At 36.8% G+C, this 27,597-nt stretch overlaps 1 protein-coding gene across 3 annotated transcripts in view; it reads right to left on the bottom strand.

The window, feature by feature from the left end:
* Positions 1 to 210: 210 nt before the first annotated feature.
* MPP7 (MAGUK p55 scaffold protein 7) overlaps positions 211 to 27,597 on the bottom strand; it is a 99,763-nt gene continuing 72,376 nt past the window's right edge. For all 3 annotated transcript variants that reach the window (XM_088533999.1, XM_088533998.1, XM_088534000.1), the window contains 6 exons: positions 13,489 to 13,659; positions 6,961 to 7,041; positions 5,001 to 5,094; positions 3,815 to 3,923; positions 2,585 to 2,728; positions 211 to 1,192 (listed from right to left, as the gene is read on the bottom strand). In XM_088533999.1, the coding sequence (XP_088390125.1) occupies positions 1,013 to 1,192; positions 2,585 to 2,728; positions 3,815 to 3,923; positions 5,001 to 5,094; positions 6,961 to 7,041; positions 13,489 to 13,659 (779 nt within the window). In that variant the 3' untranslated portion in view covers positions 211 to 1,012. The remainder of the gene's footprint in view (positions 1,193 to 2,584; positions 2,729 to 3,814; positions 3,924 to 5,000; positions 5,095 to 6,960; positions 7,042 to 13,488; positions 13,660 to 27,597) is intronic.

Genomic DNA, 27,597 nt, shown 5'->3' with positions numbered 1-27,597 from the left:
GTCAAGTTCAGTTTTACACTGAAGTTTACAGCATTCATTTTAATGCCTGTTACACTATGAAAAATGTCTCACCACATACAAAAAATAGAAAGAATTAATTATTGCAACTACTTCCAAGATCTCAAAGGTTTCCTCAATAATTATTGGAAAATTTCTGATGGGAAAACTATTCTAAAGGATGCTAAAAATGTTTGAAATCAAAGAAAAATGTTTTCTTTACTTTCTGTTGCTCCTACTAACGTATCACGGATCTTACAGAAAATTAATCCTAAAAAAAGATTCTGAAGTTATGTACATAGTAACTTTACCCTATTTAAATAAATATTTCCATGAATTTTATTTTGCCACAAAGCATGCATGAAAATATTTCCCATCCATGCATGCTCATAGCAGACTATTTCACAATCAAGCCACTGAATACATCTTGCATTTCATGACTAGTAAGTGCAAAGGAATACTAAAATCGGTCTGTACATGTGAGACAAGGTTCACATCTAAAAAAGTAAAAAGATATCTTGATACTTAATTTAATTAAACTATGATGTATTCCTCATAAAAAATGTTGGTCACTTTTGCCTGTCTCAGTTCTCTCAAGCACTTAATTTCCAAGCACTGATGTGCTTTTTATGAGAGCAGTTACATTTAAAACCATCAAAGTGCTGATCTCTAGAATTAATTAGTATCTTCTGGTAACTCTCCATTAAAAAAGACATACCTTGGAGACAGACTTACAAATAACAGAGAAGTGTTTGGCAGTTTTGTTACACTAGTGTTAGCTCCCTTTCTTGAGTGTAAAGAAAGGGTTAAATCTGACTGCACTGTCCCAAATTCTGAACAGAAGGATTGAAGACACAGAAAAACAAGACCAATGTTTCAAGCACAGGAAGACTGTACCTGCTCTTCCATTACAGTTATAAAGCCCTCCTACCAAGAAAACGGCAAGTAAATAATGCCTAGAAATGCACCATATTTGGATTTGGAGCCATCACCGGATGTTTTGCCCATTTAAATGTTATGAGTGCAGCCAGCTGACGGGAACCCAGAAGGTCTCAGTCTCCAATCTGTCGAAAGTTGTTTTGAGCTCACTGTAAGCAGCTGCAAGGTCATCGTTGACTATCACCTTATCAAAGAGATGGCCGTACTGGCCTTCCATCACCTGAGCAGATTTGATCATTTCTTGAAAATCTTCTTCCTAATAAGATCAGTGAAAGCAGTAGTCAGTCCACAGAAACATTAAACACACAAATTCTGTGAAAAATTGAAAGTTAGTTGCTTATTTTTCTTTTCATCAGGAAATGAAAAGGGTACATTTTATTAAAAATATCTTGTATTTACCACTTCATATGATCTCAGAGAACTTTCTCCTAAGTAGGCTTTGCCCAACAGGCAATTCTCTCCTCTCTTCCCTGGCAGCAACACAATTAGTGCACTAAGTGCAGAGACACTTTAGGTTAACAGTCCCAGTGGGAAGTGTTTCTGTTTACTTTGATGATACACTGGGAGCTTTGTTACTCAAGTCTCACCCTGCTATTATCAAGGGATATATTACAATACAGGCTTTATTTTTTTGAGAGCTCAGTGGATGTGAGAAAGATCAGTGGATTTCTATTCATGGTTTGGGAACAAATTTTAGAAATTAAATTGATTATATAACTAGAAGAGACTCAAACTGTCCCAAATAAACAATGTCCCGAAGAAAGATTACTCTTCAGAACGAACTGCTTTCACATTTCATATACCATACAAAATATTCTACTAGTATAGGATTTCCAAATTATTTCAAAAGCATATTTTAGCCAGATATAGTCTGCATCAGTGGCTCGGCTTGAAAAAAAATCATAAAATTCTAAAAAGCACCATAATGAAGGAAAATGATAGACAAAGTAGATGTAGAAAAAGTCTGTGATCAGCTTTGGTTTAGCTTCAGTTCAAATCTTATTTCATTACATTTCAAAGAAGGAGATTAGGTTACTTTTAGGTAACCTAATATTTCTTCTGCTTATTGACAGAGTAGTGTTTGTTACTTGTTTACATTTTTGTCTTTTTGTCTGTTTGTCTTATAGTACTTATTTACATCTTATATTATGGCTTATTTAACACTTAGAAAAAAATAGGTCTCTTACCAATGGATGCATTTTTTTTTATTGAATAAGCATTTACTTTTTAAATTAATGCTTTATATTTGAGTTTTGCTCTAAATTTTGATTCAGTAATTTACCTGATAAAGCAGTAAAGTTCTTATATTAGAGACATCTGAGCCCAAATGCAACAGTTTTAAAGAAAAGTCACAGCATTATTTCTCTTAAAAATGTATTTCTTCCAGTTAGGGGTTCTGTGATGATATAAAATCAAACAGAGCACCATGGAAATGTAAGTATGCATGAGCATATCAAACAGTAAAAATACCCCAGCATGTTTAGGATGTGATAGAGATTGGGAGATAATGTATATACTATGTATAGGCCCTGACAAGCACTCTAGACAGGATCCAGTGAGGACAAGTAACGATCTTTAAATTAAGGTAAACCACCACAAAAAACTCATAACAAGTTCTCATGTTTTTACCAAGTCTATGTATACTTACTGTAAAGGGTTTTGCAGTTCCCCTATCATCTTTACTTGAAATAATCTTTGCATTTTTTCTGGTCTCTCTCAAACGTTCAAGTGATGGAGGCTTTATAAATATAACAAATGGCTTAAATTCATATGTCCGTAAGTGTTTCACTGTCTGGAAAGAGGAAAGACTACATTCAGTTCATTTCTCACAGTGGAATTTACAGTAATAAAAGAAAACTCTACAAAAAGAAAAACTAACAAAAACAAACAAACAAACAAACAAAACACCATAAAGGCTATTTTTCAATTAATGTCATCCCATTTTGTTGACAAGCATCAATTCATATAAGAAGGTTTTTTTTTTACGTAAATGGCAAGAAAATTCATCATTTCCACCTGGGCTAATCCCATTGGCAAAGTCAGGCTGTCCGCAGCCCTGCCACTTGCAGCTACAGAAGGGAACAAGAAGCTTTGTAGGGGAGAAGCACTTGAACAACGGGTTTCAGAAGGAAGAAAACCTTGCTACACCCATGAGAAGAAATGGAAAAAGGTGTTTGTGACAATCTTTTGCAACAGGCCAGTTGCTCATTCTCTTCAGTACCGTCTGTCCAGAGACCCCGGACACACACCTTGGAGAAGAAGCAGTTTGACCTGGTTCAACCAAAGCACTCGAGCCCTGGCAAGCACTGGCGGTGCGAAGCTCCCAGCGGGGCAGCTCAGCCGGGCTCGCAGGCAGGGCCAGCAGAAGCAGCAGAGGTTTGGACAGGAAGGTTCCTAGCAAGACCCCAGCCCACATTACATTTATTTGCTCCTTGCCTTATGCTCATCCTGCATGGAAAGCCTTTCGTAACAGTCCTGCTGAAATCAAGCAGTTACATGTGTGCGAGAGAGCTGCTGGACTGGGTGGTAGCTCAAGGATATTCTGGAATTAAGGTTGATTTTTGACAGAAGCTGTGACCCAAAGCAGCAGAGAGATAAGTGAAAATACCGGAGCATTTTCTAATTAAAGCTTTGGTGTTATGCTGCAGGCTTTCAATTCAGTTAATTACTGAGCTGAGCATTTGCCAATAAGGATTAAAGATTCCTTCTTCTCCTTCAGGAAGTCTTGCTATGATAAAGGTATCCAGCAAGCTTGGGCAATAGAAATTCAGCATGGAATGAAACATACCTCTCTAGAAACAGAGCTTTTTTTTCCCTAGAATCTCAGTGTGTGGCACAGGGAATTAACTACAAGATGCCAAAAGACATGCTTACTTACATGAGGCTGCACATCCAACAAACAAACTTTGTTTTTAGCCAGAACAGATCGAACGGAGTCTAAACTTGTACCATAGTAGTTGTTCTTATATTCACCATACTCAATAAACCTGTGGCAGAAGGTAAAAACAACTGGAATCATTTCCGTTTTCTTCAGCAAGACTCATCAGTCTAGTTTATAAGATTAATTCAGAAGCAGATATATTTTACTTTACATGTGAGTTTTGCCTTGTTTTATAAAGGAAATGCTGTCAAGTACTTCAGCATGTCAATTTTAAGAAATCTTCTATTTTACCACTTTCAAATCAGTAACACCTGCTTGTATTACAGTAAAAGCGAAAAAAGTACTATGGTCCAACAGCCCACTAATGTTTTCCATCACCTCTTTTTCTGAACTAATGCAATGCAATAAAACAGTGGATAAGCTAAACAATAGAAACTACTGAAATTTCATTGCACACCACAGAATACCCAAATTCTCTGTCTCAGAAGAGGAGGAGGAGCTACTATGGTGCTAATGAAACCAAGGCGGCTGGTTATGCGCTATAAAAGTGCAAGCACTATTTGCCAAAAAAGCAAAGCACAGTTTGAAGTTTCAATAAAACCCACAGCTTTGTGTCTAATACACTTTTGCCCTCTGAAATACTAGGGCAGAATTTCAAGCTACAGTATTTTACAGGCTGCTAGGGAGCATGATGCTATCACTGTCTTCATTTTAGTCTAATTTCTGGAGAGTTTATGGTGAGGGGCTTCACTGTAGGTCTCTACGTTTAAAAGAACAGGAAGTGTCTGTCCTGAAAGAGAGCGTAACTCCACAAACATTGACTTAAACATGTTCACAGCTTTTCCAGGCCTCTCCTCCTGGCTTGCAATACCCCCACTGCAGGACAGATAGTGCCTCTCCTGTCTTGAACTCCAGCAGTTTCAGTGTCTTATTGATGAACTGCAATGCTGAAACTGCTTGGAAATTCAGAACCGTTTCTGTTTTGTACATAGTGATTTTTGTTACGTACTTTTTGCAGCTGTTCTGAACTGCTTAGATATTACGAGGTAATTTTTACACATCTTCAAATCACTGCAACTTACATCCACTTTGAAATATTACCTAAATTACAACCAGCCACATTTTATACTATAGCCATTCCTTTAACCGTGGTTCAATTTCAGGTAAAGTCTCTTCAACGTACTTGTTATTCTGTACATCTGTCTCAAACAAGTGCTTGGAAATGAAAATGTACTCAACACCGTCACTTTCTTGGCCTCTTCTTGCTCTGGTAGTGTCTGCAGTTTCATTAACAGAAAAAAATAAAAAGGATCAGATGGGCAAAACGGAGTAATGTAAACCAGTTCAGGAAACATTTAAAAGCACACAAGCCTTCTGTGACACTAAGCACAGCAGTTCTCTAACTTCCGATTGACTTAAGGCTGCTCTGCATCTGGGAGGCGGCGCTCGAATCCATGACTGGATTCATGACTGGCTAAAAGCAAAGGAAAAAACTCCTGGGTAAGTGTCAGATTATCACTTTTATTAACTAGTGGAAAAATCCCAATAAAATCAGAGCAGACAGCAGAACAATAAAACGAACAGCAGTCCATAACAATTACCCCACCTTGCCACTTGTTAAACTTATTAGCATATGAGACCATAAAGGGAAACAAAGTTCACGAACCTGATTTATAAAATGTTATGTTCATTAACAACCCTTGTAGCTATGGTATGTGAGGCATGATAATAAAAAAATGGGGTGTGAGTTTTATGCTTTACTGCTTTCCTGTTTCTGGCAAACAAAAAGGAATTCCTTTTTCTTTCAGTAATCTTGTATTATTATTTGCATTCTGCATAGTCCCTCTTTACTTCTCAAGTATAATATAAAAAGGGAGATATGCAGAATGCAACAGTACAATGTATGTACCAAGGTTTTGCTTTTGAATAAATCTTGTTTGTGGATGTGTCATTTAGGAATAACAAATCCTTTCCACACTCATTATAATTTGCACTGGACAGCATCATGCATTCCCCATCCCATATGAACCTACCTGCCCTGCTTGCAGAAACAGCCTAAAATGCCAGTTGATGTCATGCTCTTCTCAGGTTCACACAAAAAGAAACATTTCCAAGACAAGAACCCTCCTGGTCTCCTTGAAAGTTCTGACTTACTGAATTAGTGAAGAAGGATTTCTTTACTTGTTTATTTTAAATTATAACCACAAATTTTGAGTAGCATAGAGAAAAGGCAGTTTGATGAATACTGGCAAATTTTAGAAAAATAGTTCTGGGCAAGGGATTGCATATGCTTCCATATGTTAAATATTTGGGAACATCTGTTTTTTTGTTGCTTTTTTTCAATACCCTGCTGAGGCAAATATTTGCAAATCAAATGAATTGCTGAAAAGAAATGTATGCATCTTTCCATCTAGCAAACTAATTTGTGTATATACCTTATAGAATACCTGCATTTGCAAAATAGTGGGACAGTATTTCTCAAACTCAGAATGTCAGATCCATATTTTTAGGGACCCTTCTAATGTGTAATTTCCCTTCTAAGAAGAAAATTACAGGTAATAAGCAGACCACTGAATAGAAGTTTAACTAAAAATACAGTAATGTACTATACAAGTTGCTGTGGAACAATGTTACTTAGAACAGTGTTATACAAATTCTACAACTTGGAAGGACATGGGGAAGGGGCAAAAGGAAAACTAACCATCTTTCCACGGCTAATCAAGTGGTTTTTGATTCATTTATGCATAGAATGAAACTGTTTATCATTACTCTTTATTTGTCAGGCTGCCTAACATTATCTAGTACCTGAAGGCCTTTGGGCTGCACAGAAGGAAGGGTACTGGGGAATGCTGCGCTCCTTTGCAGCCGAATCCGGGGTGTTCTTCGGACGAGTTTCATTTACTGAACTTTGTTGACATAAATCTTGTTAAACTTGCACTAAAAATCTACTGCAATGCCTCTGAGCCAAAATGTCTTATCAGTTTTAATCAATGCCATATAAATAAAGCTGCAGCAGCACTTTTAAAGATTAGAAAAGTGACTTGGATGCCAAAGTTAGACTTAGCAGCCCAAATTTGAAAATGCCTTCAGTTGATATAAACTAAGTAGAGCATTAATAGAGCAGAAATGTATTTTTTACTCACGTGGCACTGTTACCCCATAATGCTGCGTGTCACTGATCAGCAATTTCCGTTTAAGCTCATTCAGTCCAACCCCAACAGGACCTGAAAGAAAAATATCATGCTTTTTTCCAACAAATTTCTCTATTCTTAAGACATAAACACTTCCTGAGATAAGATGACATACTACATAGCTATAATATATATTGACTTTTTAATCAGAATCTTTTGGAAGTGTCCATGGGACTTCAGCTCCTCTCCATGCACAGAGTGCTCTCCAGGCCACAACCTATTTGGGTGAGTTTGTTTCTTCCCTTGTTGTTGCTGCTTCTTCTTTTAAATGCTTCTTTTCTCCTGTCTGCTGTCTGGACTGGTCCAAAATAAATGTTTCCTTCTCTGTGTGGCTGCCAAAAACAGACCAGTCTTGGAAAGAAGATGGCAGAAGAAACAAGACCTGCATGGAATTGTCTCAGGGCTTTTCTCACCCCTCTCCTCCACCTGAGTCATGGAGGAGAAGACAGCCCCTCTGCTCTCGTGTTATCTCCAACTCTGGCCGTTCGGCTGCAGTGCCTTGGGTGGAAGGACGAGTCTCAGGGAGGTCCTGCCAACCCCGGTGAAGGCTCACGGGCTACGTGGGACGGCTGGCCACCAGCCCCAGGCCTTCCTGCGGGCTCCTGTCACGGCCCTGCTGCTGGGCGGCCCTGGTGGGCCGCGGGGTGGGCCGCGCGCAGAGGCGGCCCAGCTCGGAGAGCCGCGGGTCTGACGGGGCCCTGTGTCCTCAGAGCGAGGAGCAGAGCTTAGAGGACACCGAGTTGTCTGAAGCACAACCCAAATAACACAAGGACAATACATGTGCTTTTAGGGAAGAATCTCGCCATTCTCACGATAGCAGTACACATATACATTGAATGTTTTTTTATACAGACATAAACTAGACATAAAATCCTATAAACATTTTAAGGAAATAGTGGCATATTGGTTAATTACTCCAGAAAGTCTGGTAGCAGGAACCAAAGACTGATGCTTCAGCACGTTTAGGTGCCAGTTTCCAATTTGCAGAAATGACTACCCATCCTGTCTGAAGTTAGAAACATGTAATGATGAAAAGCAAATGCTTTCTACTACCCCCAGACTATGGTCGCTCTGTAAAATCTTAGCGTTTCTGTATTTATAATTTTATATGTTTACATAAGTTAAACACACAACTACATTTCAAGATCCATCTCTGACCTGCCTGTAAATTAATCTATCAGTATGTATAAATGTTTATTTAATATGGTGTACAGCAGCCTCTACTGGTGCATGTCTGCAGAGGAAAGCAATGTGTCATGCAGCTAATGGCATTAATTCTGTTCTCAGTATTTTTAAAAACAGGCTACCACTTCTAACTGTACAGTTATTTAAGCAAATAAGGGTTTTTGCAAGTAAAGTAATTAAAACCTTCAATATATCCTAGCAATGAAACAATAACTGCAATTCAAGTAAAAAAAAGTTGTATTTCTTTCAAACAAAAATATTTCCCATAAAATTTACCCAAATATTATTTCCTTAGTCTACATGCTGTCAGATCAACAATATACTTTTAGCTCTGTTTATATGTAAAGAACCTAGACTTCAAGTACTGAGAGATGCCTTTGAAACTTAGATTAAATGTTTCCATACCAAGACGTCACAACTATGCTGTCTCTCCTTCCAGATTAACATTTTAAAATCACCTTAAATTTAACTACTAAAAGGTGCGGTCTTTTGATTCCATGCTGTCTTTGTCCTAAAGTGTAGCAAATTGACACCGAAGGCTGATTCCTAATTAGCAGTGCCATTAAGTCTTCTTTTTTAACAACATTTCCCAAATATAATGTATAGTTCTATCTGAATATTCATTTTTATGGAATCAAGAAATATATGGAGTTCTAATAATTATGAATCTGCAGACATGATTTGAACTCATTAACAGTACATCAGGATTAAAAAAGACAATCCAAATTCTTATAGCATAATGCCAGGGATGCCAGATTCATGACTGTAGAAAGGTTTAGTTTTACTACACATCAAACCATACAGCAATATTTAGTGTTATGGCAAGATATTTAGGGATATTTTGTTTAATTTTTAAAAGGAGTATTTATGTCAATTGCTCTTCCAGCTTGAGGCATGTAAACTAAGTTATGGTTGAATCCTACAAAAACAGCCTCTAGTAACTGCCCCACCTTATTGACAGACATTTGCAGGCTTAGACGGAAACTGCCTAAAACTTGCATTAAGTTTTGCATCATACACACATTTTTGAAGAAAACTGGAAATGACATTTTATGCAAGTTCAACGCCCAGGAAGGCTGACCTGAGAAGCTATTCTTCACAAATAGATACATATTGAACTATATATGCAATATATAACTATATATGAACTATATATGCAATATGTACTATATGAATATATAGTACACATATATGTTATATATGTATATATAGTAATATATATGTTATATATGTGTATATATATGTGTATATGGTAATACATATGTAATATGAACTATATATGTAATATACAGCTCAAATACTATATATATTTGAGACATGAAAAAGAAAGCTGTCTTGCAGAAAAAGAGAAACTGCAAGTTAGGTAAAAGACTGGTTTCTGTAGCTGAATTCCTTCTCTCCAGTACAACTGATTGCTGCAATGCAATGCCTGCACATGCATATCCAACTTGCAGAAACAATCAGATATGAGGTAGAAAAGTAGAGCCTCATTATTGTGTGTTTCAGTAAATTATAACTAGCAGTGGGAGTGTATACTGGGAGGTTACGCTGAGTTCCCACAGGCAAGGTTAGCCTATATAAACATTGCATTCTGTATAAATCAGACCTTACTGAATCCTGCTGACCTACCAATGCCTTCAGCCAGGAAGGTTTCCGGCAGACAGTAATCCCTGTCCAGATGGTTTACGGGATGTAGGATGGGCATAACAGTCCTGCAGTACTGCTACAGCTCTATTAAGCCTCTGCAAGCTCCTCCTCAACAGCCTCTGTAGATGCTCAAAGAAAGCCAGGAGGGAAAGGAAAGCCAGAAGCTACTGCATCTCATCCTCCCCTTGCCGAGGCCAGCCTGGCTTTCTGCATAGGTCCTTCATGATAAAACCAGAAGTAATGGATACTTTTTAAAACATAAGTAGTATAACAATGCAGAACTTTTCCAAAATGTCTTTCTTCCAAGCCTGAATTACAGATGCCTTTTATTTGCATTGGTGACCAGAGAACACCACTGTAGGGAGTACTGTCAGCCTAACTTTGGGAAAGAGCACATTTTTTTATTTATTTCTTACAGCAATAAACACTGCTCCTTCACTCTCCCACACCGCTGATCCTTGCTGCCACCACTGTCCCCTTAGGGCAGATGCATCCTAGTAGGTGACCATGGCATCTGAAAGGGACTACTCAAGCTCTGCATGCCCCTGGCAATTACACTTGATGCACATACATAGTTCTATACATAATATACACATATATATGTGTTCTGGGACATATGCTAATAGTTTGTTGTTACTGAGCTTGCTTTATATGGCACATCCATTCTGATGTTTAGGAAATACGTTTTGTGCTAGTCTGGTGCTTACAGGCACTGAAGGAGCCTTTGTGAGCAGGACTTTTTCCTGATTAACATAAATAAAATTATATTGTCTAAATATGTACTTAATATTAAAATATTCTGACTCTCCTTGATAGGGCTGCAAGGTATCATCCTAGCATGCACACAACATTTCTGTAAGGAAGACTTCAGCAATGTGTGGGCACCCTGGGAATAGTAAGTTACCAGAAAGAGACTGGTCATATGACACTGGGTGATTTTGTTTTCAGCACACTCATCACATTCATAATAATTAAAAGAGAGCACAGGAGAAGCACCTGCACTAAAACCACTCTGGATGATCCACTATTTTAGCCCCAAGTATATGCAGACTGTATTCATGGATACACACTTGCAGACAAGGTGAAATCTTGACAAACTAGTATGTCTAGCTGAACCTGAACCTAATTCATCTCATACAAGAAGGACTAAAAATTACCATACAGGCAGCTTGCATACCATCAATTAGACTAAAGCAATTTGATATGAAGCCAAAAGAAATTTCCACCTCAAAGTTGTCAGCCCCTCACCCCAGCCTCCCTTCAGAAAGAATAAAGCAAAAACCTAAAAAACCTTCCAACAGCAAAGCATGTGTTTAGTCCTAGCATAACACACATTGGACATGCAAAGTCCGAACAATTTCAATTATGAATTAATTATCTGTCCTTTTTTCCCTGGTACTAATACCCAGATTATATTTGACAGATTATATTGAATGCTGCTACTGGCACACAAAAAGCTTTTTAAATGTGTTCGCTTCTACTATACCTGTGTTGCCTAGCTCTGCTAGTTTTTCCACATTTTGCCCAAGACATTTTTATGGTATTGGCCAGATTTAAGCTGCTCTTAATATCCAGAGAAAAAACATTAGAATTACTGAAGTCTGCAATAAATTTCTGAAGTGCTTTTGTTACTGCAAAAGCACACTTTCTTCATTTGATTTATTACAACAAAAATCACATGAAATCTCTAGGTATTCCTCAGATCAGACATATGCAATTTGTTATAAAAAGTCTACTTATCACACTTCTGCACTGCACTGTTGATGTAAGTGTAAAAATCAACTGAACCATGTTATTACTTGTTGCATATAGCCCACAATCTCACAGTGATCACACTAGTAGGTGGTTGAATTTTAGTGTTGGAGAGTGACAAAATTGTTTATTAAAAACTAAATTTAATGTTCCCTTGGATATGAGTGATATAAAAACACAGCCACTCAACAGTTTGTAACAGTCCCTGATAGAGGGTCATATTTCTCCTGCTCTGCTGCCTTCAGATTACAGGAGATGTTACTAATGAAGCATCAACCTAAGTGCTACTGCAAAAGAAACTGAAAAATAATGAGACATTTTGATTACTTCTTTAAAAAAAATCTCTTTTTTTCAGGTGACTGAAGCAATGCATTTTGATTAGATACTAACATGGCAATGATAAATTACAGAAGAACAACAAGCTGCCTAGGGATGACAACTTTATGTCTGATGGTTCCAACTCTGCTTACATCTGCCCTTGGTGCACCTAATTCTTCCTCTCATCTACCTTTCTCTCAACTTGTGTATTTACTTGTTCTATTACAGATCATAGTTTTGCTACTTTCCATCTATATAGTCTTGGCTGATCACAGAAATTTATTCTACTTTTGTTTCTTTTTTTTCCTTTTCCACATAGCAATATTGAGTCATCTCTGAGAGCAGAAAGCTGTCTACATACTGACTTAATTCTTATGAGTTTTAGTACTGTTTGACAGCCAGGTTCAGAGCAGTCACTTTGATAACTACTTTTTCATGCCACTTTCTGCCTTTGTTTTAGCAAGGATTTCAGTGTGATCTCCCACAGCATCTTGATATCCAAACTGCATTTTGCTGAGATGAGCGGACATACATATGGGTGAAAAAATGGATGGATCATGTCACTCAAAGGATGGGGGCTAATGATTTGTACTCTGTCTGGAGACTGCTTACAAATGGAGTTCCTCAGAGTACCTTGGGACCTTGTTTCTTACCTGTATCAATCACCTGGAGGAGCAAAAAAGAACATGCCCTCATCAAGTCTGCTGACAACACCAAACTGGGCGATGCAGCTGACTTGCTTGTGGGCTCTGAACAGAGCTCAGAGAGGCCCAGAGATGCCACAGGAATAGGCTGAGAAACACCTTGTGAAATTCAGCAAAGATGAATGCAAAGTCCTGAGCTGTGAGAAGCCCCACAGCAGCACTGGCGGGGGCCTGATCGGTTGGGGAGCAGCTCTGCTGAAAAGGGCCTGCCGGCCCTGGCTGGCAGGGCACAACGGCAGCAGGGAAGGCAAAAAGCACCCAGGGAGGCATCACGAGAAGCATAGCAAGGTGCGGGGAAGTCCTTCTTCCCTTTCCTCAGCATTGAACCACATGAGGTTCAATGTTGCGTCTGCCTCTGCCAGGCTGGGTTCACACTACGTGAAAGTAGTTGATAGACAGAGCGAGTGCTGCGGAAGGCTGCCAAGGTGGTCAGGGGCTGGGGCACGCGGCCTGGGAGGAGAGGCCGAGGGAACTGCGCTTGTTCACTGTGGAGAAGAGAGGGCCAGGGGACCTGTCTACTTCCTATTGGGAAGACAGAGACAGGATCTTTACTGAGGAGGAGGGTGGGAGGACAAGAGACAACAGTCATAAATTGAAACGGATGGTTTCCAACTGGATGTAAGGAATATTTTCCATTTCCATTCAATGCGATGCTGGAGCAGTTTTCCAAAGAGGCTACAGAACCTCCAGCCCTGGGGGTTTTCCAGACCTGACTCGACAAAGCCATCAGCAGCCTGTGCTGAACTCAGTGTTGACCCTGCTTTGAGCAGGAGGTTGGATTAGACAACCTTCTGAGATCCCTTCAAACCTGCGTTATTACTGTGCTGACCAACTGTTCTGTTTTACCAGGACAAAAATAAAGAAAACAACTTACCAACCAAAACTACAAGCCTGTATTTTTCATTAGGTTGTCGTCTATATTTTGCAACTTCTTCATATGTTGGGATATCTGCTGTATCGTATTGATCACTCTTCTTGCACTCATACATGGATTTGTTTGTTTTTTTATCTTTTCTACTAAGACGAAAGCTTCTTCTAAAACCAGCTGCAACAAGAACAGGATTTTTGAAAGTAAGAAATAAGTCTCTTCAAAATATCTGAAAACAACATCTTCCAAACTCTTGAGGAGTATATTGAGGAGTGTATATTTTTATATATACATTTTTAATAGTTTAAGTACATATTTAAATAAATACGTATTTAATAGCTATATATGATTAATATAGAACTATACAGAATCACCATGTATTAATGAACTAACAATAATGCATTATATATTATAATATAGCCGGTCATTAAAATAATATTATCCCACAGTTTTAAACTATAACAGATGCCTATTTGAAGTGCAAATATAAGACCACCAATGAAATCACAATTGCAACCACAAATAACATGTAAAAATATAAAATATGACTACAATAATTTGTTAGTGCATTTAGAAAATTTTGAGTATCTCATATATTTTATATATATACACAAACATACAAGAAAAACATTCATGCAATCTGGACTCCTATAACATACTTAATTCTAGTAAATCATTATGGTACACAGATGTTAAATGCAAGATATGGTGGAAGTACACCCTGTGGTTGAAATGGTTAATGGAAATTAATTCCTTGAATATTTTTTGTGCTTAGCTCCATGCTGACAGCATAAGAAAATGCATACCTTTCCTGAAGACATTAAAAATAAAAATCAAACACTGTTAGTTAAACTCCAAACAACCATGGAACATCTTGGACAACAGGGTACTCATGGATATGATAACATGAAATTAAAAATGAATATTCTTATTAGACTTGCATTTACAATTGCATCAATCATATTACATCACCAGTGCCTATCTGCAAGAGTGGAAATTTCACATAGCTTTTAAATGTTCTCAGAGGAAATAATCGTAGGCAGTTTCAAAGAGAAGAGTAAATAACACGTTCTACATTATACATTAAAGACAAATTTACTCCATCATTAATAATTACTTTTTTTTCACATAAACACTCTACATATATTTTACTGGTAACCCTATGCACACCTTTTCTGTAGAAAGAACTAGATGACCAGACTGAAAAGCTGATTTCATTATTTTGCAGTAATAAGATAAAAAACAAACTGCACTTAAAAATTACCAAACAATCCCAATACCCTTTTTCCCTCTCCAGGATTTTTCATAGGATAGTAAACACATGTAAACTTTCAATGACCCTAGAATTTTCAGCAATACGTTTTAATAAACTTGCAAAAGCACTTATTTTTAGGTGTTTGAAATGTAATCATATTACAGCTTTTTCTTCAAAGGTAGTTTGTGGCAAATTCAAGACTCAGCTCTGCAAATACTTCAAACCAGACTTGGAGCAAGATCCATGAGTCTCAGATACACCAGCAGAGCATTTTGCACCCACGCAGTTCTGTTGTGCACGAGCCCGGATCACAAAGAACGTCACTGCCCTGCTGTGAGTCCCTATACCTGTGGGTGCCTACTACATACCCCTACATACAAACGAAGAAGGAAAATTTCTTTGACAATACAGTGATATTGACCCACTAATATTAAGATATCAATCAGTAAACTGAAAATTAGTGAATAAAAGGAAAAGAACATTCCCAGAAAAGGATGGTGATTTCTAAAGTAGTAGTAGTATGAAAAAAAAAAAAAAAAGAACAAAGAGTTCTATCACAAAACCCAGATTTCTCATATCTGAAGAGGGTTCAGTTTTGTGTTGAAAGGCAATCATTTTTGAACTCTCTTTTAATAAAAAAGAGTACAAGCCAAATGAAACCAAACCAGTCTTCTCCATTCCTTTGATTGAATTCCAAGCTCTTGTAGTGCATTTTACTAATAGGTTTCTTAATCTCAATTTAGATGGTAAGATGTGTGATCTTAATGCGGAGTACTCTTCATGCAAAATCTGCTATTAGATTTTAAAACAACCATTCATAATTTTTTCTTCTTTTCTCCATCCACTTTGTGAGTTCAGGTTTCACTGTCAAAGTGTCAGATGGTGAGTTATTTAATAACTTTAATTCCTTTTTCTATTAAAGGAGTGAAAATTTATTTTTTGTGTATATATAGAGAGGGAAGAAAATCCTCCAATGAAGTTTTTAGGCTAATTCTTCTCTGATCACTTTTGCAGACTATGTATAAAGCATCACAAAAACTCAGGTCATAGGTTTCCACTACTAACAGATGCTTCCTGGATTAAAACATTTACTATTTCTGTGAATCAAACTGATTTGTAATGTAAAAATATTAGTATTTCCTTGTTTTTAAAAAAAGTTCATCAGTAACTTACACAAAAACCTCCAGTATATTAATAAATTAAAAAAGATAAAAGCCAGAGAAAACAAAGCACATGTGCGGTAGGACTGATTTTTCTGCAGTTTGCTAGTAAAACTCTGTAAAACTAAAAAATATTAGAAGTCTCCTACAGATTGATAGTTTTGCCACTTAAATACTTGAACATTGTCAATTTTAAAGTTGTTTCACTCAGATGTGCTTTTGTTCCACAAAGCTACATCTGAGTAGCCCTGTACAGAATCCTAAAAAAGCTTGCTTAAAGCAGCTTTCAAAAGCAAGGAAAACATACAATAATGAGAGAAAGGATGAGACTGTTCTGAATATATCCAACATTTTTATGACACTGCTACTGCATTCCTGGGAATATGATTCTCCCTCTCTCACATCTGCAATTATACATCCTAACATATGTGGCTTAGCTTTACATTGACCTTTAGAAACTATTGTATAAAGGACCATTGATGTTTTCTCTTGAGTTCTGATTGCATTTTATAAGCAATATATTCATCAAGACACTTTAAGATATGTTACCAAGCATAAATACCACATAAAGAGGCCTTATTCAATACAGAATATTGAATACAGAAGATTACATGGGTAATCTTACAAGTTGATTAGATTTATTTATCATTATGATTTGAGGCTACTTGGCACTCTTGTACTTCTTAGGATCTTGTACTCCTAGGACAATCTAACTGACAACGAATGAGGAATGCATGTGCTTAACACAAAAAGAAAACAAAAAAGTTCCTAAACAGCAATTTTCCCTTTCTAAGAATTCTCCCTTGGAGTGTCGGTGAACATTTCCACTGTGCCAAGTCAGGCCTGCCAAAGTAAAACTGAAATGCCACCAAAGCAGTATTTCTTAATTGTAAAAAACAGGCTTTTGCTATTTTTGTTCATTTATTTAATGAATTTTATAGCATCTGAGACTGACTTTGTGTTATTTTGAAGATTTGTAGATATTTCCCTTTAGATATAGTTCTCTAGCAGAATGTCAGCAGTGATACATATTTTGTAGCTAAGACTGTGCAAAATGATTAAATTTTACTGTAAAAACATGATACTTGCAAGGCATGAGTACATTTAGGAACAAGCAAGAAAAAAAAACCCTAATGTTTGCATATTTTACAGTTTAGGAGAGATGAAAAACTAAAACATCATATATTTTAATTAACAATAGAGCATTGTTAAGGTGAAAATCCCTACAGAAAACCAAAGAATTGTTTCTATAAAACTGTCAAGCTTAAAAATAGACTTCTAAAAAAGAACAGAGGGAAAAAGTCTTGCTTAGCCAGAATATTTGATAATATTAAGTGAATAAATATGAAAGGAGCTGCAAGCTGTACTGTCTGTGGAATATGGATATCAGTAAAGATTAACTTTGGTAGCCAAGTATGCAGACTGGAAAGAGGGAAAACTGTCACCAAAGCAACAAAAACTTCTGAACATTAGGAACTTTGCACCCGCTCACAGATTTCAACTATATACGACTAGAAGCCTACGGAACACGCTAACCGATAAACTACTCCCGGAACGTAACAAGTTTGGTGAAATAAAGAACAGCCGTTGGGAAGTAAATATGAAGAACAAATGTTCTGAAACCACAAATACCTCCAGACTTTATGACACTTAACAGGAAACAAAAAAAAATCATGAAATGTCACTAATAAAAGGTTATTAGTTTTAAGACCTTACAAGAACACAAGAGAAACAACTTCTGTCTCTAAGAATATTAAAAATGAAGAAAAAAAATCCTAGGTGAAAAGTCTGATTATTCCTTTAATTACTATGACTGATGACTGATGTTCAGTCATCTCTGAACAACATTTATATATCCTTACATTTATACAGAGAAACCCATCTGGACCCCATACAGAAATCAAAACTGAGAACCGGCAAAGCATGAGCATATCCGGTCTTCCCTAACATATTTTAAAAGGTGACAGTGTAAAGACTTGTATTTAGATTTAGGAATGTAATTCTAAAGAATAAATGAACAAGAGCTTACAACTACATTGTGTGAATAGAATGCTCTAGAATGCTACAAAATACTTACGCAAGTTTTTGTTCATTTTCATTCACTAATAGTATTACTTAAGTATGCCTGTGACTTAGAGGCATTCTTCACTGATTTGGGTAATCTTACACACTTTCTACATACAGTGAACAAATTCACTTTTTTTTTGTAAGTGCATTTATAAATACTTTTTTGTATTTGTACCTCTGACAAAAATAAGTTTGGTACCATGGCCATTACTGATGTTTGGAAAAATACAAAAAAATAGTACATAAACTAGATATTTCTGGATAATTTCTCCCCAATTATTGAGACTTCTTTTCCTGCCCTCCCTGTATGGAGGGGTTCACATACTGAGTATTCCTGTTGTTCCACAGGAACTGCACAAACACGTAGCAGACTTCTTAACGCTGCTTGCTTCTGGACTGAATCCCAGTTTGCACATTTAGACAGGGTTAATAAAAATTCAGATTATGTCTGGATTTTTAAAACAAAACTGAGAATAGTAAACAGATGATATTCATCTGTATTTACTGTATGCTCATAAAGGTTCAGGTAATGTAACTAGAATTTTAAGTTTGGCAAAGAACTCCTAACGTACTCCACAGCAATTCCTCAGGAAATTACTGCAGAAACATACAACATTATACTATAACTTAAATATTAGAATTTGGTGAAAAATAATGAAATAGGTCTGAGTCATGTTAGAGGGATTAATAACACCATAATCTTGGGCAAAAAGGATCTGACCCCAAATGCTGAAGATGTTCTGCTTTTCGAAAACTACCTCTTCTGTTGCTCTTTATGACCATCTCAGGTATATCTAACGCACAGGTCATTTCAGAGAGGGCCAGATGACTCAGAATGTCCTGATTCACAAACTGGCATAGAACACCCTAAAGCTACACTGCGCCATAAAAATCTAGTTTAAAAAATTAACAATAGAATTGCTGTAGTTCATGTGGTATGTTCACACATCTATATTTTAAAGACTGCTACTGAAACTCAAAATCCCAACTGTCCATCTTGGTGATTAAATCCTGCTGTAGATGCAAGGTGATACAAGTAAAATCTTTCAACAGCTAAAGTAACTCAGACTACTTTGCTCTTAAAGTTACAAGTTGTGCACAAACAGTTTTTTGGGTGTTGTTGGAGCATACTGAACTTGCTGGTGTGACCTAAGCCCCTCCACTGACCATGTTTTAGGTTTCATTTTCAGTTCACTATATTTAATCTAGACCTTCTGTTATAGTAAGCAGGGTCCTAACTAGAATTTCTTGTTTACTTGATGAGCAAGGAGTACCATAAATGTCTACACGCTTGCACAGACATACAGACTCAGAAAAAAAATTAAGCTAAGGATTCACTAAAACAGCATTGAAAAAAATTGGTGGACATTCAGAATAAGCTGTTTTCAAAATCAGAAATATTTGTTTTTCCACTACCAAAATAACCACTGGCCTCCTTACTTGTGAATTTTAACTTGTGGTTTTTCTTTACAAGCATAAAACTTTTACCATTAAAAACGTCCAAAATCAGAGTATGTAAAGTGGCATTTATATCTTTCTAATCTTAATTATTAACTATTTAAAACATAATACAAAGGGAGACTGATGGGAATAAGTCTTAGAGTATGCGGTATGCGGTTATATATTTATTATAACAACAGAAAAACAACTGTTATATTGTATCCATATGAAAGTCTGTTAGATGCAGAGCATTAATGTAATTTTTGAAATTTCGGAATGTTCATTCTGAAATGAGCTTTCATTTAATCAGCTCTCCATATTATATGTTAGTTTATATAATCATCTCCTGTAGTCTGTATGATGCAGTATGCTTAAGCAGCATCAGCTGCTGGCTTTAAAACGCCCAGTGTGCCAGTACAACCTGAAGAAATAAACCTGAGAATTAAAATATTGTATTTTTATTCTGTGCATATTATTTTGAATGTTTTCTTCTTCATATAACATGACAAATCTTTCAGGCTATACTGCATCTGATTTATCTGATGGAAACTATGACCGTACAGTGTTCAAGAGACTGCTAAACTCCCTGAGAGCTGATAAAAGCAGTAGCTAGTCAATGGGTGCAGTCACTGAATTTGTTATCTCTTATCTAGCATCCAGGTGTGCAACAGCTGGTCTTTGAGTTAAGAACAAACACGGGAGCTTTTATCCACAAAGCAGTGCTAATTTGTGGTAAGCCATGAGAGGCTAATTCGAGTCTAGTTCCTCAGATGCTGAACCTCAGGAAGGATTGGAGAGGTGGGAAACAGTACGGAGAATAAAGTAGAAGAAACTAAGTGACAGGGGAGAAGGAATGGGAAGAAAAAAATCTTGGGGAAAGAAGCCAAAATGCAAAAGGCCAGAAAGGGAGGAAAAAAAAAACAGTAAGTAAACATAATGGCAGAGTGATTATTTTATATGAGATCCTGATATCTTCAAAAGGTGGAGCAAGGGGCTGAAAAAAATTCTTTGAAGCCCTCCAGTTCTCCTGGCACTGAAAGAATGTATGTCAGACCAGCGGAAAACAAGAGGTGCCTCCTAAGCACGACGGTGGACTGAGGGGTTGGGTATGTTACGGGCTCTCCACAGCTGAGGCTGTATGTCTTTGCCTAGGACCCCCCTAGCTTGTGGATTAGTGTACCCACGGATACAGGATGATGCAAGATCTTGGAAAGAACCTTCTGTCCTCCCTGAAGCGCCTCAGCAGGTTTTGTCCAAATTATTGCTATTTAGGCAGTGGAGAATGCCCAGCACCAACAGTTATTCCTCAGTGAGACTGTATTCCTTGATAAGATACAATTAAAGAGAACTTAGGGTAGAAACAATCTGAAATGTGCGTGAATAGGACTGGGCTGCTAAGATTTCTGAAAAAAGGAGATACAGGAGTGGGTTCTACCTTGCTGTTTTCATTCTCGTATAAAGCATCTGCCCACTAGGATCTGATTGCTGGCAGTTAAATCTTCACATTCCTGCTATACATGCAGCCAGAAACAGTAAGTGGGCAAAATTATCTTTTCATTTCTAAAGGATTTTATATAGCAGATATAGTTCATCTGGAATTGCATTCAAAATACCATTTTCCAAGTATACTTCAATTTGTCAATACAACTGTACTTCACTATTAATACAATTATTTGATTGACCAACAAATGTAAAAAGTTTATTTTTAGTACAATCACTCAAAGAACACAGGTGAACATTAGTTCTGCAAGTAACTGGCCAAATTATAGCACACTAAGGTTTTGGAAATAAGCCGAAGTTCTTTAAATGATGTAGTTTTTGTGGTCCTTATGCAGTTTATATATCACATTTTGAAAAGGTACTACAACATGAAAACCATCCCTAATTTACAGCACTGGTAAAGTTGTTTCAGTGAGCCCAGTGGTTTGGATGTGTGAAGCACTTTTAACAAGTTTCTGCCCATTCTTCCCACAGTAGGAGGGAGAAAGTGCTGGGAAAATGGCTGGTTGCTGCAAGATCCACCCTAGCCCAGCATCCACGGGCAGGAATACTGGCCAGCTTCAACTAAAACATTTTAAAATAGTTTTTTAAATGGCACAAATTCAAAGTTGAAACATATCATGGAAAAATCACCTTTCTTAAATGTTACGTTTGTTTAAAAATTGGAATCCTTAGACTCAAGCTGAAGGGGTTCTGTTGGGTTACAACTTACTTTGGTAATGTGGAATAGGAACCAATGCACACAAATTTGCTTGGCACTGTCACTAAATCATGCCCAAAATTATTAGCTAGAAACATAGAAATAAAGGGTAAGCAAAATGTGGATAAAAATTGAAAGTGTCTCTTTAAAGTCTTGCTCAGATTTCATGATACAGTAAACACATTGCTTAACATACAAAGAGTCACAAATTTTCCCACTTACGGTATATTAAAATTTTGACTTAAAAATCAAAACAGTATTTTTTAGTAGTTTGTAGTTAGCCAGATGAAGACACACTGCACTATGTAAATCCTTTATGTCAAATCCAATGAGCCATTTTTAGAATTTTAGTATTCATGCTTTTAACATGCACAGGAAGGATATTTGTATGCAGATTACCCCCAAAGGGAAAGTGACCCAGTAGTTCCAGGGAAGATAAGCTAAAAGAAAGGAAGAAATCATCTTTTGTAACCAACTGCTCACCTAGATGGGATCCACTGTTGTGACCAGCACACTCAGCATCTTCTGGACGAAGGGTAAAAGCACACAGAATAAGAGCCAAGAAATAAAGCAGAATAGTTAGAAGCCCCGCAACAAATACAGAAGAAATTATTTAAAAAATGACAACTGTACAAAGCATAGCATTAAAAAGCCTTCAATAAGCCATGTTCTTAAAAACATAAAACAATGTTTATTGTTTTATATTTTAGCTGAAAATAATCCGGATTTTTGCAGCATGCACACTGATCTTTTTATGTTTTCAAACAATACGTTTTGGTTACAGCAAACAAATATTCTAAAAATAATTCTAATGCTATATTATTCATCCTTTATCAGTTAATAATAATATGATGCCACTTAAAAGAAAGCAAAATATATTTGATGTAAATCAAGCTTTTTTTTTGTAAATTATAAATTATCAGACTGCTTTAAATCTTGGCTCAATGGATTAGACAGAAAGGTTTTTGATCAAAAACACACCCTTTCATTTAATGTAAAATAGCTATAATGTATATTTTTACATGCCAGAGGCTCTTTGAACAAAAAAACGAGCTACAATTTCTAATGCCTTTATAAACAAAGGCCTCAAGTTAAAAAAGAAAAACAACAGATCAGCTGCTATTGCTTTAACATATGCTGCAAGCATAACAGTAACAGGGTAGACTTAGAGGGAAAGCAGGATGATACTACATGGACGAAGTTTCTACTGTCTCAGAGAAATATTTCCTCAGTATTAATTAGAAACGCAAGAGCTCTCAAGGCCATGTCATTGAGTCAGAACCATCTCTTCCCAAACCAGGCCACCCAAGTTTTCCTAACGATATGATACTCCTCTTTTATACATATCTTTCCTCCAACAGTTCAAGAGAGAGAGAAAACAGCTTATAACAATAGTCCAAATTACTGATCTTCACATGAAGTAAGTAGGAATATTGTAATATTTTTATCTATTTAAGAAAAAATGAACCAACGTACTTGCTGGCAACATGGAAGCATTATATGTATAACATCTCTTACAAATGTGGGACTATATTCAATTTAATTCTAAACACATGTTCTCAAAATAAAATTATTGGGCTATGCAGGGAAACTTTTGTACAAGTACCTTCAATTTCCTCTGAGAAGCACAAAGGAAAAATAGGAAAGGAAATCATTAAATGGGCTGCAAACATAACTTCAGAAAGAAAAGTTAAAACTAAGAAGAAAAAAATGCACCTACCACACTCAACCGCTTCCTCATCTTAGAACAGCCAAAAAAGCAAAGTATTATTGTTTAATACTTCATAAATAGGAAAAAAAAAATGTAGCTATGTAAGCTATTCTAAAATCCTCCAAATAGCACCCATTATATCGAGGCATATAGCAACACACCTGCACTGAATTTAACTTGGTATTTAAATACACACAAAGGTAGAAGAGGACCAAAAAAAAGACATTGAAATGTTATGGATACTTCAAATTTCCTATCCGAGAGTCTTCCACTACTTACGTGGTAGTAGTGACTGTAACCAGTTGTGATGAATCATCTCTTGGAAATTAACTGCATAGTTGGCTAATTGCCTAATATCGGCTGTAACCTGGTACTTCCAAGAATCACTGCCATGAATTTGGTCTCAGTATCTTCCTACACATACAGAAGTAGCTGCTACTACCTTTAGGACTAACCTTATGAAAGTAGATAAATACACCTTTTTTTTTCCTGACACTCTCCTAATATAATAAATCTAGACATTTGCCTTACCTGTAATAAGCCATTAAGCTTTTGCCTCCTTGATAGGAGAAAACATACATATTTACATTCATCTTTGGGCTAGCATAGAAAAGCAAAATAACTGTTATGAATTTGCATTCAAAAGATATGATTAACGAATATCTAGATTCACACAGAGATTTTACAATCTACGTATCATGCAGATATCCTCTGGAGCCTGGACATAAATACATAAAACTATATATAATTATTTCAAAGAGTTCCTACAAAGCATGTCTTCCCACAGAATCTGATGATTTATTAGAAGGATATTTTAAACTCTTTCAAAAGGTAACTGATGTATCAAATAAAGGTTGGGTCAAAACCCTCCTAACTTCGGGTAACATGAAGAGCTTTCCCCATTTCATCCTGTGAAATGGACACAAAAACAGAAGTCTTTTTTTATTTTCCTGGTGAAGAATGCTGTTTTGCAGAGCCACTTCTTGACATTCCTTTTCTTGAGGACATTTTTCACAAAGATTAACTTGGAAGATTTCTCCAAAGCACATTTGAAGGCATTCCTACACTTAAGGTGACTGCAGGTCTTAGCAGGCTGGCAAGTCCTCTAAAGCTGACCACGTCTGATGCCTTAAGAGAGCGCAGACACTTTTGTGAGGTTAAAGGACACTGGATCCTTTTTCCTGTCCCGACTTTCTGAATTCTTTGAAGTGACAAACGCCCTGAGGCTGGATGTATAATGACAGGTCGGTTTGCTGAAGGTACTTACTATTTCTTCCTCCCTCTTCGTGCTGAGGAGCCTTTTTACACTTGTCCACACACGGGCAAGTTACATGAGTTTTTTCTACACTTCTAATTGACTTTCAATAGGCTGCAAAAATATCTCCGGAAATAAAAAAAAAAAAAAGGGCACTAATGCACAGAAACAGCTCATAGCAACACATCTAAATAATTTCCTGAATGCAGTGATGTGACTGGACTGGTGGTTGTGGACTTTTAAGGGTTCTATTTGGTATTTTATCCGTGAGGATTAACAGACACTGGAAGGAAGCCTGGGGAGTTATGGGGGCAGATGGGGAGTTATGGGGGCTGAGCTGAGAGCTGAAAGGACCCCAGGCATTTGGCCTGCCCCTCCTCAGAATGGGGATGGTCTCTTACCTTCTGTGCTATGAATTTGTTTGGATTTCCCAGCGAGCCAGCAGATGCCAGAGAGCAGACAAACTGTGCACAAACTGAGGCTTCACGCTAAGACAAAAGTGCAAGAGTTTTGAGCACTTTGGAGTTGCTTGCATCTGCACTGAGGGACCCTCCCTCTCAATACTGCTCTTGGCTTACTTGGGCTACCGCTACATTTGAACATAATGAAAAGATGTGGGAAACAGCACCTCGTAGGCTACTGCGGCTACAAGGCAGCCAACAACACGGGACTTTTGATTTTTTTTTTTGTTAGGAATTCCACCAGGGAAATTGTCTGTCCCTCTTAAAACCAGACTTTTTTGCCTGGAAATTTCATTTTGGGATTTATCACTAACTAACGCAGGTGTATGCATGCAGCAGCTACTTGCAGACATATGCTTAGAATGTTCCAAATTTTAGAGACATGGAAAAATTGGGTGTATCTTCCCAGGACAATATAACTACCAAATTGAAGCAGTGGAGAGAAAGAAAACAGAGATGTTTAGCAGGAAGGAACAACTACGAGATTAATGAGGAGTAGGGTAAGAATATAGAACAGGAAATCATTTGGAAAGGAGGATAATAAAAGTACTGACAAACTGTAAAAAAGCACCGGAAACATGGAGCAAAAATACCAAAAAAAGAAATGCTATCAATTAAATAGCATGTGATAAGAAGAGGGGGGAAATTACAAAGGAGGAAGTAGTCAGGGGACAGGTTCATGAAAAAAACAATGAAGTTTTATCAAGGTATAAATGGGGGAAAAAAAGAAATAGGAAACACAAGTGCAATGGAAACTTAGGAAGCATGTGTTTTTATTCATTTTAGAAAGATATCAGCGTAGCCAGTATGCCTTACTAAAACAGTGCAAAACACAATTACAGACACTGCATTTTTTATGCATTTTAACTGAAATATATTTACATCTGATTTGATGGGCCTCACCTAAATTGTATTACTTACGAAGCTCAAAATCAGAGCCATTCCAGGAACTGCCTGAGCTCTTAACTCAGCACCAGAACAAAATTTTAACCCTTGCTGACTTTCTTTCAAGAGTGTTTCTATTAAAGAATCTTTGTTTAATGTTTCTCCGTCTAAAATTAGATCCAGCAGCTCTGTTCCAGCTTCTTAACATAAGCTCATTACATTTTCCCTTAAATTTTATTACCTTTTTGTAAGCAAGAAACTGGGATGTACAAGGACCTGCATTACAATGAATAATTAAACAAATAAAACACTCTTGATTTTGTTAGTGATGAACACACAGTTAGTGCCACAAAGCATCCAACATTCACTGTGCTTTGCAGTTTTAATCCTACAGGATTTTGTAGATCATACATATATTGTTGTTACCAGAAATTTTAAGGTGATCTAAATTAATCCTTTCATAATATCATCAGATATCAGTATCTCTACTAAGAAAATTTGGAAAATGTAGAAGGACGCTGCTGCACTGAAGGACAGACCAAGAATTTACAGGATCCGTTTCCACTTCTGCCTTGTGACTCAACTGTCATCCAGCTCCAGGTGACCTTAATTTCTTTGTGATAGCAGGAACTTAGTATTTTTAAAGCATAGAGAAGTTTTGAGCAAACACGCTAACTTGTTAGTTTAACTCTGAAGCTTTAGTTCATTTTTCGCTCTCAACTCCCTGCAGGTGGGCAATTGGGAATCAAACAGGAAAATAGATAAATACTGAGCAGAAATGCAAAATTAAATGTGTGCAGTAATTACAACAAGCAAAGGAGTCCTATGAGACATTTAGGCAAATGTTTCATCTTCAAATACAACTCGTATGAAACATTCATTCTCTTACTCTGTTTAAATTCTTCTGTTGGCAGAATATCATCTTCAATTCACAACACATTCATCTTTGCATAAACTGGGTTACATCTTGTTTGAATGAACACCATTTGGCTGCAGTTAAACATTTCTTCTTACTCATACAATGCCAATCACATAAGATAAATCAAAACTGAAAGTAAAACAGCTCTTAAGGCCTAGAAAAACTATAAAATAATGACTTTGCCACAATAAGTATTTTAAATGCAACATTAAATATACTGGACAAATCTATTTTCAAGGAAAAGATAATTTCTGAATAGCTCTGATTCAGGTGATGCTACCTACCTTATGTATTTATGTATAAATATACGCACAGGGTATGGATACACATATACATATATGCATGCACTGTGTAAGTTAACAGAAGTTAAAGGTTACTAGTTACAGGCTAGTGTAAAATATAATGTTAACAGTAGTTTTCATAACAGATAGTAATATGAGAGAAAATACAGTAATTGCTATGAAGGCAAAATTATGCTGAAGGGATGTATCTTGGATGATACATTTATAGTTGCAAAGAACTGCAGAACACTAAATTAATTGTTTGTAAAATAAATTTACTTTTTCTTTTCAAGGGAATAGGTTATTGCTGCTTTTTCTACAAATTAAAGTAAGCTGCAAATGCAAGGATCACTGTTTGCTGGCAGTGACTGTTAGAGCCAGTGCATGAATACTCTTTGTGTTCAAGCTCACAGGCTTGGAACTAATAAAAAAATGAATTCTTCCTCATACTGAGGCTCACGGCACTCCTAATCAGCTGAGG

This window comes from Tinamus guttatus, unplaced genomic scaffold (assembly GCF_059628265.1).
Source record: "Tinamus guttatus ecotype Peru unplaced genomic scaffold, ASM5962826v1 Tinamus_guttatus_pri_ptg000530l, whole genome shotgun sequence".
In the NCBI taxonomy this organism is placed as follows: Eukaryota; Metazoa; Chordata; class Aves; order Tinamiformes; family Tinamidae; genus Tinamus; species Tinamus guttatus.
Note: the sequence above shows the minus strand (reverse complement) of the source record. Positions and strands in the feature narration are given on the sequence as shown.